Genomic DNA, 16,217 nt, shown 5'->3' with positions numbered 1-16,217 from the left:
CACCTCAAATTAAACCCAATGTAAATAATTCCCTGCAAACGTTACGTCACAGAAGGTCAATGGACGAATTAACTTTTTTTTTTGTTCTTGTGATAAAGAACAATCAATGATAAAGATTTAATCAAATGATGGCCAATCGTGTCAAATTATAGATTTTTAGAGTGAAAATGCTGCAGCTCAATGAATGAAAACTCACAAGATGTGAGCAGAAAGGAGATTTTTTAAAAAAACTTTTCCTGAATTGACAATATAGTTAACATAATCAATAGCATTTTTTTAAGTTTCTATGAAAATAGTTCAAGAAAACTATTTTCGTCCTTTTTTTTTTTGTAGATAGGGTCCAGATGGAAAGATCATAAGTGTCCTGGGTAGGGTTGGCCCGCTGTGTAGGAGGAAGCCTGGGAACAAACCAGCACACAGTGGATCTGAGTGGGTGGTCTCATTTGTGGTTTTATAGTCTACACATCTCTTCAACACATCAAGGTACACTGGCATGTATCACAAATATGGAAAATGTCAACAAAACACGATGTGCTCAGCTAATCACACGCCCCTGTCAGCCAGAAATGCTTCCCCGCTGTGGAAACAGCGGAACGACTAACCGCTGAAAACCTGACATTAGACAAAAACAAACTTGCAAATTCCTTAAGCGATCAACCACAAAATGTCTGCGGGCTATTTAGGGTTTCAGAGCTCGGATTTATGGTAGGATAAAGTCTGGCAAATGACAACACAATTAAATTGAAAGAGGTGTGTGTTGGGATTTTAATGTACAGCCATCTCTCAGGTTAAGAGAAGTGGAAATATCCACAGGGACGACATAAAAAAATTCCCTGTTGATATCAGAGAAGAAAGGGAAGATTGTTTTGAGATGATAGACAGGCGGCAGATTGTTGAATCAGGGTCGCGTCTAAAAGTTTCAGGACACCGACCCTCGAGGACTGGATTTGGGGACCAACACTTGTTGTTTTATTATTTGATCTTACCATTTTAGCTTCTTTTTTTCCCCTTTGAGTTAGTTAATGCATTCTCTTGCGTATTGGATTTATTTCCTCAGATTAGTGTTGTTTCTGTGTATGTTAGTATCAGCTTTTTGGTCCCACTTCAACACCACCAAACATAGCAAATACCAAGTCTGAACACATAATAGTTAAAACCTTGAACCAGATGAGCGTCATTAGCAGAGAACCTAACCAGGAAACTGAGGCCTAGTGGGCTTTCTTTGAAATTTCTTGGATTAGCATTGCTAAATGTAGCGGTAAGTTGCTACAAAAAGAGAAGACAGCGACTGGATAACTTGTGCCTCACTGCACATGGGCTCCAAGGCCAAGAACAGTCATGCCTCCTGAAAACCAAAATGCAGAAAGCAATCAGAGATTCTGGATCAGGGAAAAAACACAAAGTGTATTCCTGCACAAAGAGCTTAGCGTGGTGTCCTTAGAACTCGGGACATGGAAGGCGGCGTCGCGCAATCTCTGTTGATTTCGTATCGAACTTCAGTGATGAAGTTCAGCGATGAAGTTCGATCCCTCTTGGCAAGCAACAGACACAATTCGCGCAGGTGAAATTTTGAGCTCGTGCACGTGCACGTGCACGCAAGGACTAGCGACAAACACAAGAAAGTTGAAAGATGCTCGTCTTTTGTTGCTTGCATCCGTCGCTCCCTGTGTGTCGAGCCCATTGCTCCAAGCTGGAAGTGGTTGATGCAACTAATCGATGACTGACCATGGTTTAAAATAGACATTTTAAAAAAACTTGTTTATGGCTGCACAGTTGACAGATAAAGGTTTTGTTTATGCCGTGTTCTTGTGTAACAGTGTTTAGGTTGTACAATCCCAATGCTTTATGTGTATCAGTGCAATGGGGAAATAGCGCCCCCTCTCTGTGTGGCTGGTTATATGTTGCTGGCCTCTGCACTCAGTGCCAGACTGTGAAAGCTGCACGAGAGGTGACTAGCATTCTTCAGCACACTGTAGAAAAGTGTTAGCAACACATTAAACACAATTTTTATTAACTTAGATAAATAGAGTGTAATTAATATTGACTAGGCGTGTGCCTGGTACCAATTTTTGTACTTTTAGTTTCTTTAATTCTATAAACCACTCTATGCGCTAAGGTTAAAAGCTAACACAGCGCTCTGTTTTACTGTGCTGAGTGAAGTTGAGCCGCTTGCACTGATTCGAACCCTGATTTGTTCTCATTCAGATACATAATTTATTATTGTATTCTTCATTGCACATTGAAAATATGATTTTTTTTAAAAATATATGTAATTACAGCCAGTCTGTGAAAGCTGCAGGAAGAGTGTGCTGACTGAAGCTGAGCCGCTTGCACTGCTCTCATTCAGGAAATAAACTGCCTGATCACCCAGAAACTTCCTGTCTTCATTAAAAACATCTCGGTAACACAAGACCGAGTCGAGGGGCCTGGTACGATGGAGTGAAGCAGAAGCCGGTTACACTTGCACCCCTCTCTCTTTCTAATGCCGCCCTAGGTAAGTGCCTATATGTCCTATATCGAAAACCGCCAATTGGTTTAAATACAGACACACACTGTTGGGGAAACAACACATACGGAGCTGTTTCTGCCGCAACAGCTTGAGTCGTTTAAACGTCGCTTCATCCTTCCAGTTCTTCCAGAGTTAAACTGAAACCGCTTCGTAGCACCTGAAGCCTCCTAACCTCCTCTTACATGTGTCATCGTCCGTATGTCAGGATTCTACTTCATGGTTCAACACATGACATCACATGTGTTTGAATATCGCCACATCCTAGGCTTGTATAACCGAATGAAAACGATCCGATTGGTCGTCGTGCATTCCCAGTATTCCCATAGTGAGGTGACTCATCATGGGAAATTCCTTATCTAATTAGAAGACGGACCACCTACATGCAGCTAGGAAGACAGTGATTCTGATGGGAAACAACGTCATTTCATACAGAGTGGACTGGTTTAAGAGAAAACAAAGAAAATCCACAGTTTTAATGAAGGAATGAGACGAACTATGAAACATAATTTTAAGGGTTTTGAAAAAGGAGACCATGTCAGTTTCATAGAACCTCTTTTGTATCTGCTAAGGTTTATTTTATTTTACCACTTGTCCTAAAATATACTGATATCAGTTTACTGTCACTTTTTAGCAGGAAATTTCACTGACCCAGCTAGTGCAATTTTGTTTTGTTTCTTGGACTCAAGAAAGTAAAATGGAAAAACTGTGATTCTTTTAATGTTTTTGTTTTTATCAAAAAAATAAAAAATAAAAAATTCTCAGGTCAAAGCTTATGCAAATCTAAGCCACATCTGCCTTATTAGTATTGACTCTTTTTTTTTTTTTTGATGAAAAACATTTAAAATTAATTTATATGAAATGTTTTCCCTGCTAATTTCCAGCATTCCTCAAACCATACATCCCTTCACTGCAGCAACACAAAATCTTACAAAAAGTATTTTTTTGTCTATTTTCTTGTGCAAATATCTAAGTACGCCTGAAATAAGACAAAGTTAACTGAAAAATAACTTTTCAGCGTGTGCTAAGTCATTAATTCCTTAATATTGCTGAAAAACTACTGCTTCCACTGGCAGATAAACTGACTTATTTCTCCATATGATAAATGAAATTATCTGCCAGTGGAACTAGAACGTTTTCATCAATATTAAAGACTTATTGACTTTAAACAAGCTCCTGTATCTCGCTGAAATGTCACTTGTACGTTGGTTTTGTCTTATTTCAAGTGTACTAAAACATTTTGCAGTAGAAACCAGTCCAAAGAAATACTTTTAGAATATTTTGTGTTTGATATGCGGAGGCCCACACGACACACTGATTGCAGTAATTCTGAGAGAGCGTTCGGTAACACAGTAGCTCAGCCTGTTACCATAACAGGCCGATCATCTCCACAACAGAGAGGAGTGCGGAGTGTCAGACTGGACATGGTTTGACATTTTGCTCCCTCTCACTGATGATATATGTGCTTTGCCCTGGAGCTGCATCACCAGCTGTGTGCTTCTGAATGCGAGACGTTCGCTTTCCACTGGTCTGTGAGACGACGCCGTTGTTGTCACATGGGCGTGCGCGCACAAAGGCGGCTTAATAGAGATTAAAAAAAAAAGCATGTGTTCCCGTCTTCTTTGATACTTTATTTGTGACATATTTATGCATGTCACGGTGGCTGTGGGGCTAAGTGCGATCCACATCAGTGGGAAAACTTGTGACTCTGTGACCAAGGTTTAACTACTGCACCCACAGGCCCCTGCAACCCTATTGGTTCCCCTGGGAAAAATATGTTGAGATAAAAACGTTTTACAAGATCATAGCTGTACTCTATGCAGTGGTATTCCTTTAAAATACTGATAAAAATTTGAGTAACTGAAGCACTTTACTGGCTGGCTGGCTGGCTGGCTGGCTGGCTGGCTGGTTGGATGGTTGGTTCCTGGCTGGCTGGCTGGCTGGTTGTCCTTTATGTTCTGGCGACAGGCGATCCACTAGCATGTGCACCTTGTCTGCACCCTAAGTGGGCATAAACAATGGATGGATGATTATATACTATATTTACTCTTACACTTAGATTCACACAACTTGGATGCTAATTTGGAGTTTGTTTTGAAGACGGCTGGAACTGCCGGGAAAAGACACGAGGCAAGAAGACACAAAAACAGAGTTGAGTGAGGCATACTAGCATCAAATCAACACTTTCTTGTAAAATGTCCAGACACATGACAGCTTTGATCTTTGTGTTTTCTAAGATCCCATCCACCTGACAAATCAAATGACTGGCTGTCTTTCCCTCGTGTTGTTAAGTAAACATAGTAGAGCAGGAATGACTCTATTATGTAACGCCCATTCTATGTTTATTTTCTGCTGGATAGTTAGTTTTAATACAAAATTACCACCCAAACTAAAGATTTTAGCACAAATATTTAAGTAAAATGCAAAACTCAATCTAAATTAACCTACTTTTAGTGATATTTATTTTCCCGAACAGATGACTTCTGTTGACCATTAAACTATAAACCTGAATTGTTATTATTATTTGTTCCCCCTTTCTCTATATCAAACACATAATGCATTTTATTAAAGAGAGCCACTCAATAACAGACATTGTTTAAGCATGAAACATGATCTTAAGTATAATAAGTATTACATAACATAACACTGTTTATTTCTCAAATTTTATTCTACAGTATGGCTTTCTGATGCACAATTTCCAGATGCCTTTTAAAAAAGTTAAATCTTCACAATAAAAAGCCCATAACTGTCGATCGACGCTTATCTAAGCGCCTGTCAGCTCAATATTGCCATCTAGCGTTTATAAGAACAAGCGCTGGATTCATTTTTTAAATGTAAAACTTCATCCATTCGGCAATGATTCATAATGTTTGCGTCCCTCAACAAAGAAAAAAAGAATCATTGCTTCAAATTCAAATTCAAAAATACTTTATTAATCCCAAAGGGGGCTATTATTAATTATTATTGTTATTATTAACTTTTGTTTTGTTAAGCGATTCGCTATGAATATATGACATAAATTAAATGTTTTCACGGAAGTCAACCATACAAGCGAAATCCATTTGAAGAGAAACATTTTAATAAATCAGGTGATCAATGTAATCAATAATTGTACTAATACTACAACAGTTACGTTTAAACCTTTCCTAACAACAATGTATTTATAATAAAACTCGGTGGGCTTTAAAAAAAAAAAAAACTACATTTAGTTCAATTTAATTTTAAAATATCTAATTTTGAAAGGCAATTTCCGTTTCAACCTACCACGCATGCGCTCTCCTGCTAACCAACAGCGGTAGTGACGACAAAAATGGCGTGCTCCGCTAGCCGGCTGACAACACGCTTGTTGCGAGCTTCTGTTTCGCCTTTCTCCGGGCGCCTCCTCTTTGCCCCAAGCAGACACGGAAAGGCTCTCCACCCGGCAGTCTTGCCCCCTCACCGGGGACGGATAGCGGTCGGCTTGAGCTCCTGGGCTCCCCGTAGCGTGGTGACATTGAGGGCTCTGTCAGGTGAGAGGAGTTACCTAACTCCAAACAGAATAGTGAGAGAGAGAGAGTCTGACAGCACAGCAGCGCGTCTTCTGTGGTTCATAAAGCCCGCAGGCTGCTGCGACATCCAGCTGTTTTGGGTCTAAAAAGCTAAGTAGTGTTCAGCTGCTTTTGTGAGGTTAGCTAACCTTGGTGTGGGGATGATGCAACAACTGTTGCAAAAGTTTTGGAGATAGAAAAAAAAAACTAAAGGGTCTATTCCTGGGAGGGGGTCGTCTAATTCTTCTGGGGTGTTGCAAAGAGGATTATAAACGCACTGTTGCTTAATTTATAATCAAAATCTGTGCAGTGATGTATACAAAGGATCCTCCAGGATATTGGAGAGCATGTTGCTATGACATTGTGTCTGGAAATATCACTTGTTTGCATGAAACCATTTGCTGTGGCAGAATAGAAATGCATATAACGAGCAGAAACAAGAAGAAAATACGCTGTAGAAGTGCCTAAATCATTGTATGAATTATGGTCGGTAACATTTCTGCCCTACATTTCAAGGTTTCCCCCAGGAAACATGCTAGTCCTGGTGGTTGGGCCGCTCAGCACTCATTCATCCAGCGGCCTGCCATGTTTATGAGTTAATGAGTTAAAAATGTTGAAAATATCACTTGATAATTATGTGTTTTTGGAAGATCGGAAGAACACCAACTATAAAGTCTTTAAAAATGCAAACATTGAAGAACCCCCCACCCCATAAATAAATAAATAAATAAATAAGCAGTGCTAAGCCGGGTGGGGGCACAAGTAAAGCCTGGTGACCCGCCAGGCTTATAATACACTGAGGGAAACCCTGCATTTAAGTGAATTAAATTCACTTATATATAAGGACTTAATCTGAAGTTCTGTTAAATGGTTATTGTTTGATTCTGTTCTTGGGAGTGGCCATGACACCTTTGTGGATTTGTGTTTAAAGTATAGATGGACTATGTTTTGGTCAGTGTGCAGAATGACACACATTTCCATCAGCTTTATAATGTTTAATCCTCTTTTTTTCCTTTTCCCTACAGGAGTGAAATGCCCCCATGGCGTCACCTGCCACCCCTTCCACTCCAGCTGCAGACTCCCAAACAAACAGGACTTCTATGAGACCTTGGGTGTCGCTCGCACTGCTTCACAGAAAGAGATCAAGAAGGCTTACTATCAGGTCCAAGACACATTCAGATGTTTCTTCAACCCAGAACTGACTTTTATTCCTAATCTTAACGCATTTAAATGTTTTTTGGGTTTTTTTTGTGTGTGTGTGTGTGTGTGTTCCCTTTGTCCAGTTGGCTAAAAAGTACCATCCAGACACAAACCCAGATGACCCGGAGGCAAAAGAGAAGTTTGCAAAGCTGGCTGAAGCCTATGAGGTACAAAACTGTTTGTTTTTCTTTAGTCCTGTGACTTAGAAGTGTTGGTGAGTTAGTTTAGAAATTCAGTAATTCAACGGGGATCTGTCGGTATTGTGGTTCAGCTTAGCTAGCTGATTTGTTTTCTGTAGGTGCTGAGCGATGAGGTGAAGAGGAAACAGTACGATACGTACGGAGCTGCGGCCTTCGACCCGAACCGAACTGGAGCGGGCCAGCAGCAGTACTACCGAGCAGGGGGGGCCACCATAGACCCCGAAGAGCTCTTTAGGAAGATTTTTGGAGAGTTTACGGGGGGCATGGGCTTTGGAGACTTCAGCAACATGTTCGACCAGCGGCCTGAGGTAATATACTGGAGTTATCGAGCTCATTTTAACTTATCTTTGATAAATTTAAATAAGATAAAAATGTATAAATTAAGATACATTTGAATTTATTTTTGATAAATTAAAACGCTTTATTGCGACAGGCTTACCTCTAGGGAAGCCATTTTGTTTTTGGAGGTACTCACCGCGCTGCTGAGAAATTAGCAGCTGATAGTTCTGGGACAAAACTGGTCGGGATACAAAACTTTTGATAATTTCATTGTTTTCAAATAAATGTTTTTGTGTATTTATTTATTTTTTTGCTTAAGGACAAGCTTAGTTTTATTACACCTGTAACACATTCTCCAATACATGGGAGATTTAAATTGGGTTTTTTTTCTTCTTTGTTTTTTTTTTTTTTTGAAAGAAGAGGCATTTTTATTGCAACCCTACTGTCTAATACAGACATATGAGGAAAACGGGAGATTGTTGTAAAGCACAAACAGTATTTTTTTCAGATTTAAAGGAGCAGCATCGTGCAAAATTGACTGTTTTGAGCTTTACTATATGTTATATTAGTCCCTCATCAAAAACATACCTGGATTCTTTTAGGCATCTTTTAGAAATCCTTTAATCTCCCATGGCAACCAGTCAGCTGTGCAAAACACCTGTGTGGACCTAACTGTCTTAAAGAACGAAGCTCCTCCTTGGAGCTGCAGTTTTTGAGCTTCTGTCTCATTGAGCAGCCCTTCTCCTGCTGAACTCCTCCAGACTAGCCAGCAGCAGTTAGCAGACACCTGGTGGAGCTGTGCGTCTGCTGAGCTCATTATAGGAGCTGCTTCTCAGAGCAGCGCTGGTAAAAATATTGTTAGAGAGTTTATGGAGGAGCCATGTTCCTGATGGTAGAGTTTCAGAAAGAGCCGGAGTTTCTTAAAGAGACAGAGGCCTAATGTCAAAGCGATAAATCAGGAAGTAAAGGTTTCTTCTAAGTCACATTCGATATATGCAGCTTTAATATAGCAACTGAAGGCAACATAGTTACTTGATAATGCTGTAAAATAACTGGAAAACCCATAATACTGCCCCTTTAAGTCACGCTACAGCTTTTGCTAAAATATGTAAATGACCAGATACCATCAAAACCCTTCCAGGACAGCTGAACTTTAAGTATTTTAACAAAAAATATTTTTAGTTTGAGTTCAAAGATGTATGCTAATTAACTTGTGAGTTTTATAATGACTTCTTCTTAGACCCACTGTCCCAACTCAAACTTGGAAATCCTTTTTTGAAACACGTTTTGAAACATTGATTCATGTACTTGAAGCATGCACTTTACATTGAATAACGTCCATCACGTACCGCTTTTCCTCCGCAGTATGTGATGGACCTCACGTTTTCCGAGGCAGCGAAGGGGGCGAGCAGGCAGCTGAGCGTGAACCTCGACGAGGACTGCCCTCGATGTGGCGGCAGGGGCAACGAGCCGGGCACCCGGGTGTCTCAGTGCGGCTACTGCAGCGGCTCCGGAGTGGTTCGTTTCACACCCGTTCTCTCTCCACCTCCTCGGATCGGATCCGCAACGAGGAATTCATTCTTTACACACGCAGTCAGAGTCTTTCCATCCGTCTCCCTCCCCACAGGAGTCGGTCAACACTGGACCCTTCATGATGCGCAGCACGTGTCGAAGGTGCGGCGGGAAGGGGACCATCATCATCACGCCATGCGCGCTGTGTCGAGGGTCGGGCCAAACCAAGAGGAAACAGAGCGTGACGGTGCCGGTGCCGGCAGGTGGGTTCTCACATTCTGAAGAGGGATGAGTATAAAAATCTGCATCAGCTGCTTCTAAAATTGGTTGTATGTAAAATCTTGACTGCTGTCTTGTCTTTAATATCGACGTCCTTAATCTTGAACAGATTGTGTTTGGGGGTTTTTTTATTGCAGGTGTGGAAAATGGTCAGACAGTGCGCTTGGCTGTTGGGTCAAAAGAAATCCTTATTACATTTAGAGTAAGTATTGAAAGCTGAAATGCAGTAAAGCAATGTTATAAGTTCATATTTTTTAAATAGACTATTTATTTGCTTTAAGCAAAGTTTGTTTTTTTTGGTAATTTCCCAATCATAAAAAATTCTGCAAAATCAATGGGTTTTTTTTGCGTAATTTCGAGTTTACTACAAATATTCCGCAAAAATAGACAACATTGGCTTTAAGTGACTAACTCCCACCTGCAGGTGGCAGTATTTCTGATTTCTACTACAATGCTGCTTCTGCTTTAAGTGACATCAAGTTACTGTCTGTAATTGATATTGCGAGTAACAAAAAGTCATGTTTATTGTCATACATTAGTGCAAATATTGCAAACTTCCATGCAAATATTTCTAAAGTAGCGCCACAAAATCAGTTATTTTTTTTTTTTTAAGGCAAAAAATTACAGAAACAATTGCAAAATCTCAATGGGATTATTTATGAGTATTTAAACTCATCAGACAATCCAGGATTTGTAAACCAACCTGTCTAGATTGTTTTTTTTTTTTTTTTTTCACACGTACTATTCTCTTTTGTCAGATTTGTGTCTTAAAGAAGCTCAACTTACCTTCAGTGTTCAAAATATTCAACTTAGTTTGAACATAAATAAATAAGGGTGAATTCATAATAATCTTTGCAAACAAATGAGCAAACAGCTAATCAAAAATAATAAAACATAGCATAGGTATCATGTTGAGTTAGCAAAAATGTATATTATTAAATTTTACTGTTGAACAATTATGATTTTCAGGACTTATTTTATTTTTGGATATGGATATGGCTTATCTTTTTCTCTTGATCTGGTTTCATTGAGCAGCAGACACTTAGTACCCAATAAATCTTAGTCACGAACATGAAGTACTAACTCTATATTTAAAGATAAATGAACAAGAACAATCAATGCAAACGATATTGCGTATTAAAATCAAGCCGTAAGCGGTAAATTTGATCTCTGTTTGGATGTTTTGTGGATTTGAAACTTCCAGGTCCAGAAAAGCTCGGTATTTAGACGGAATGGAGCCGACATCCACTCTGACGCTTTCATCTCCATTGCCCAGGCCGTCCTGGGAGGAACAGCCACAACACCGGGCCTGCATGACACCATCAGTATAGCAGTGAGTAACCCACAGAAATGGATCTCAACTATTTGTTAAAAATGTAAAAAAATAAAATAAAAAGAATTAGGGGTTAACCGATTTATAGACGCCGATTTCCGTGATTTTGGGAGTCCAGTGATCGGCCGCTACTTTCATCTTTTCTACCTCAGCAAATGTCTAAAAATCAGCCACAGGTTTGACTGACACATCGGCCCACCAGGTCATGTCTACACGTTTGCAGTTCACAACAGTCACCCCATTGTTACCAACTCGGCGACTGTCTCGCTACATTTAGTGACATTTCAGACCAAAATAAGAATTGGTATCGGCCAAAATCGGAATCGGCAGGTCAGGCTTTTTAAAGATCGGCGATCGGCCAGAAAACTACAATCAGTGCACCGCTATAAAAAAATGAAATGAAGAAAAAAAGCAGAAGTTATGATTTACATTCATGACTTCATTTGTAGTTGAATTGCTTGGTGTTGTCTATTTAATCACACAAACTGCTGCTTTGTGTCCTCAGATCCCTTCTGGCTGTCAGGCTGATCAGGTGATCCGCTTACAGGGCAAAGGCATTCGGAGGATGAACAGCTACAGTTATGGAGATCATTACGTTCACATCAAGATTAAAGTACCAACGTAAGACCCACACTTTTACCTCTCGGTTGAAACCTAAATCTGCTTGGGTATAAATACACATGGAACTAACTGTTCATTATTTGCTTCTTGTTTAATCACATGTTTCTTAGGTTCAGTTATTTATTTATTGTTTTGAGGAAATGAAAACAGCTGAAGTATTTCGTCACTATTGTCTGAACATTTGAATAATGGATTCAAATGTTCAAATGTTAGTGTTCGAAGACGTCCCGATGTGAATTTGTTGTCTCCTTTATCCCGCAGGAAGTTATCTCGACGGCAGCGGTCTTTGTTGCTAAGCTACGCAGAGGAGGAGACGGATGTTCAGGGGTCGGTCAACGGCGTCAACCCTTCAGCAGGTCTGGAAGACTGTTCCGATCTGTTGTAGATAAAGCTCTATGATGCCAGCGAAAACCCAAAATTAGGTTTAGGCAACGAATAAAATGATTCAAGCATCCAAAATGGCCACATCCTCTTTTAGGGGAAGGCAATGTTATTTAAATAGGAAACACTTGGGGTTAAATAAGCAACTGGGTTTTAGGTGGTAGGTGTTTGAATGACTTGACAGAGCAGCTAACAATAACATGATGCCTCTGTCGGCTGATTTTCCACATTCAAATGAAAAACATTGATGCAACTGGACAAAAAGTTAGTCTTTTCAGCTTTTTCCCGATGAAACTTTCTTCCATGTTGAAATTTTTCTTTGTAACTTTGCATATCAGTGACTAGAAGGTGACAACATGCAATTCCAGCACTTATATTTTCCAAAACACATCTGTTTTGTTGAGCTTTTTATTAAAACTATACAGCCCAAAAGTTGCACCGACTAACATTCAAACCGCAGTGTCTGCTTGCAGCCCAAAGGAGGCGCTGCCATTTTGGAGAGGAAAATCACTTAATGTTGTATCCTGACTGGAAAATTTAGAAAAGTATGTGTAAAGACAGCTTGTATGTTGGAGAGTACTTTTCATCTTAAACAAAAGGACATCATGTCTTGTTTTGTTTTGTTTCAGCATATTTTGTAGTAACCAATAATGAACAAACTTTAAAATTACCTTATTTGTCAGTTTTTATTTTTTGTTCCATATTTTTTCCTACCAGAGGAAATCCTCTTTACTATAATTTCACGTAATTTTAAAATAGCGTGTTAGGGTCATTGTAAATGGGAAAATAAAACAGAAGTATATTTCTACCAAAATGTAGACATTAACTCAGAAATTTTGAGATTAAAAACTATAAAATGTCTGGGCTTGAATGGTTGAGAATTTGCTTAAAAATCACAGAAATTTTCTATGAAGTAAAATTAGAAAATTTGAGTTTGAATGGTCGAAAATTTGCTTGAAATCTCTACATTTTTTCCTTGCAAATTTTTGACTTTTGAAATTCAGAAATTTCCATGTTTTCTGAGATTAATCTCAACATTTTTGGCAGAAATTTATTTTTCCCTTTTTTTTTTTTCTACAATGATGACCCTACAATGCCAGAATGTAATTTAGATCTGTCATTTTGGCCACTACTGTTTTCTCACGTAATAAAATGCCTTCTTTGTCCAGGAGGGGGCAGCAGCGCCTCAGACTCCAGCACAAAGTCGACATCATCTGAGGAGGAGACGCAGGACAAACAGAAAGAGGAAGGAGGCTTCTTTTCCAAGCTAAAGAAAATGTTTAGCTAACACTCAGCTGCAGGTCAGCTATTTAAACTCCCAACCATTCTCCTGACACATGAAGGATGTGACGAGTGTTATTTTAACTAACATTAGTGATACAGATTCAAGTATAATGTGCTTTATTCTTCTACTCTGAATTCTAATTTTGCAGATACCATGAAGGAAGAAAACAAACCTACTTCTACTGGCTGGACCTCCATGTCACTTTCTGGGGAGATTAAGCAAAGGAAAAGCTAGCTCATGCTCACGGCGTTTGTTGCCGTAGACACACATGCTGGTATATATTTAAAGCCGAGGTTGGAGAACCAGCAGGGTTCACCCACACACCCACTACCCCTTCACTACAGGCAGAGGGTGGCTGAGGAACTCAAGATATGCTGAAACAAAGCAGACAGCAGACTGTTGAATCAGTGAATCACTGAATCAGTTAATCAGTCAGTGATTCAACAGTCAGTGAATCACTGACTTATTCAGTGAATCAGTCAGTGATGAAACGTCTATAAACTGTTTCATAGATGGAAACAGTTTATTACAACCAGATAAAACTCAACGAGCAAATAAGGCAATAACTGATGGAAGCTGGATAAGAATAAACCATGTAAATGGATTCCAATGAGCATTAAGTTTTCATTTGTTTTACGACACTTCTGTGAAACGCTGGTTTAAAAAAAAAAAACGTTGCTAAAGGGTTAATGGAGGAGCCATGTTGTGACAACTTCCTGAAGGCGGAGTTTCAGAAAAAGCAGGAGCTTCTTAAAGACGCAGAGGCCCAATTTCAAGGTACTAGATTAGGAAGTCAAATTTCTTTTTAGTCATATCTGATAAACGCAGCATTTTTATGACAGTTACTTGATTGTGCTATAAAATGATACTATGTGGCTGGAAAACGTGATACTGCCCCTCTAAACTGAAAGGGTGGAAACACTGCACAGGACTTTATACCATGCATAGTAAAAGCAATATGAAACAAATGGTAATACAGCTGAAGAATACACAAGGACAAGATGTCAAATTATAACTTTTATTAGGAACTGGCATCTCCTGAGGATTAATGAAGTAGTCCAGATGAAGGTTTTACAGGAATGTTGAACTTAAGGGCACACATCATTGGCTATTTAGATCAGTGTTTGCACAAATATGACTTAAAACAATTTTTTAGCTTTACTTGTCTCTATATTTAAATTCCAGCTGCATTTGATGGATAGCTGTTCATATAGATCCAATCCTAGATTAAAGTGATTTTCCTGATCACCTCTGCTGTGCTGCAGTTTTTCTCAGCGCCTTGTCTGTTAACGCAGTCAGGAAGCGGAAGCTGTAGTGGAACTGCAGCACGTCACACACTTTGGACCAGAAGTGTCCCGTGAGACTCTGGAAGACCCAGTACCGAGCCAGCCAGTGATCCAGCAGCTTCAGCACCACGAACCCTGCACAGGACAGCCCAGCTAACAGGAAGTAGCCCGCTGTGCGGCTGTCTCCGCGCGCCACCTGCACGCGGGCTCCTCTGTACAACGCCAGCGCGACGTGACAGCCCAGCGCCACCTCAAAGCCGCGCTGGTGCGCGAGCGCCAAGCCGTAGCTGGCGACGGAGCACAGCTCGAGCGCCGCCGCGTGCGACGCGCGCCACTTCCCCGGCGCGCGCTCTATGAAATCGATCCACACGGGGACCCACGCGAAGATGGGCAAGGTGAGCCACTGGTCCAGCACCGCGGGAGCGCGCCGCATCGTCGCCAGGCGCGTCCACTGGACTGGTGCGTAGAAAACGGCCATGAGGGCGAAGACTTGTCGCAAGTAGCAGCTTTGCTCCGTTTCCGCAACGCCGCTGCGCCAGAGCAGCCAGTACAGTCCCATGAAGATGTACGCCACGTTAACCAAACAGTTGAACGGCATTACCAACAACGCAGGCATGTTTTCAGCCGCTCTTTCTGCGTAATGTTCGTAAGTCAGGTCCACTTCAACTTCACCGAACAGGTTCGTGTTCACCAAAGCAGCGCAGAATATGAGTGGTACCGTCACGTGAAGCAGAGCCGACCTCATTCTGCTTGTAGACGCGTAGTTATAGCCGACTGGAAAGAAAGTGGACACACACCGAAGTGGCGAGCTTTTTGGGTCTAAAGTCTGAGCGTTGTTTATTTCCGGGTTTCAAAAGCACGTGTTTTGAATTGAGGTTTTACATTGGTCGCTTTTTCTCTCGTGCTGCCAGGCCCCCCTTTTCTCCACCTCTGTCATTTTGTCGAGTCTGCAGAAATAAATGTAGTCATATTGTTTTCAGTCTCTCGTTTATGCTTGAGAAAACAATGTGTAGTAATCCTCAGTGATAATAATCGTCATATGGACGTTTTTATTTATGCAAGAACTTTTCAAAAACTGAATGCTAAGTCGGATATAAAAATAAGCATCTGGAAATGTATAAAAAGTAAAACATTATAGTAAAGAAAACTAAACGCAAACCATTTTTACGAGTCAAAAGGAAAAACCTACATGTTGAGTCTAATTTAAGATGCTCAGAAATAGCCAAAGATTTGAATACAAACACACACAATAAAACATAAATGCGTATTTAATTTAATATATTTTGTATAGAATCAAAGATGTTCCGTTTTTCCTTCATACCCTAAAAGGTTCATAATACATTGAGAGTTAGGATATAAACCACTCAGACATAACATTATGACCATCTGCCTAATTACAGTGTTTTCACCTCCCGTTTGCTGACAAACTCATCAAGCCATGAATTCCGCAAGGTCGACCAAAAATAAAAATAATTTTAAAAAGTGTGGCATTAAAACTTGACAACAGGTGGCAGCATTTAGTCAGCAATCACTCGTCTTTATTCATCCCCACAACACTGACCAGAATGCTGTCAGAAGCTCAAGCGCTCTGTTGGATGTGTTTAACCACAGACCGCAAACTTTTGGCCACAATTTAAGCTGTACAAAAACATTTAGGCAAAGTGGATTTATTTATGCAAATAGGACTAGAAGTAAAGCAGGAAGAAGATATGGGTGCACACGATATTCACCGATGGGTTTTATTATGGACAGTTCAAACGTTCACCCTCTTTTTGTTTTTTTTAAACATGCGTCTACATGACCTATTG

The 16,217-nt window shown here is 40.2% G+C and overlaps 2 protein-coding genes across 2 annotated transcripts; one reads left to right on the top strand and one right to left on the bottom strand.

Moving 5' to 3' along the window:
* The first annotated feature begins 5,778 nt into the window (after positions 1–5,778).
* LOC116720733 (dnaJ homolog subfamily A member 3, mitochondrial-like) lies at positions 5,779–13,737 on the top strand. The gene is made up of 12 exons (XM_032564129.1): positions 5,779–6,015; positions 7,059–7,195; positions 7,317–7,400; positions 7,532–7,741; positions 9,078–9,230; positions 9,340–9,487; positions 9,641–9,705; positions 10,708–10,836; positions 11,342–11,457; positions 11,719–11,813; positions 13,008–13,139; positions 13,272–13,737. Exons 1-11 carry the CDS (start codon positions 5,817–5,819, stop codon positions 13,124–13,126), a joined length of 1,455 nt encoding a protein of 484 aa, XP_032420020.1. The 5' UTR covers positions 5,779–5,816; the 3' UTR covers positions 13,127–13,139; positions 13,272–13,737.
* A 390-nt stretch (positions 13,738–14,127) lies between these two features.
* Positions 14,128–15,789, bottom strand: tmem187 (transmembrane protein 187). The gene has a single exon (XM_032561802.1). It carries the CDS (start codon positions 15,152–15,154, stop codon positions 14,369–14,371), a length of 786 nt encoding a protein of 261 aa, XP_032417693.1. The 5' UTR covers positions 15,155–15,789; the 3' UTR covers positions 14,128–14,368.
* Between the last annotated feature and the right edge of the window lie 428 nt (positions 15,790–16,217).

Source organism: Xiphophorus hellerii, chromosome 5 (genome assembly GCF_003331165.1).
Source record: "Xiphophorus hellerii strain 12219 chromosome 5, Xiphophorus_hellerii-4.1, whole genome shotgun sequence".
Taxonomy (NCBI): domain Eukaryota; kingdom Metazoa; phylum Chordata; class Actinopteri; order Cyprinodontiformes; family Poeciliidae; genus Xiphophorus; species Xiphophorus hellerii.
This window is presented reverse-complemented; position numbering and strand designations above follow the sequence as displayed.

Excerpts from the sequence above, each read along its gene's own strand:
- LOC116720733 (XM_032564129.1), top strand. The coding sequence starts at position 5,817 with ATGGCGTGCTCCGCTAGCCGGCTGACAACACGCTTGTTGCGAGCTTCT. Across the intron at positions 6,016-7,058 it reads GACATTGAGGGCTCTGTCAG|GAGTGAAATGCCCCCATGGC; the intron begins GTGAGAGGAGTT and ends TTTTCCCTACAG. Across the intron at positions 7,401-7,531 it reads AGCTGGCTGAAGCCTATGAG|GTGCTGAGCGATGAGGTGAA; the intron begins GTACAAAACTGT and ends TGTTTTCTGTAG.
- tmem187 (XM_032561802.1), bottom strand. The coding sequence starts at position 15,154 with ATGAGGTCGGCTCTGCTTCACGTGACGGTACCACTCATATTCTGCGCT.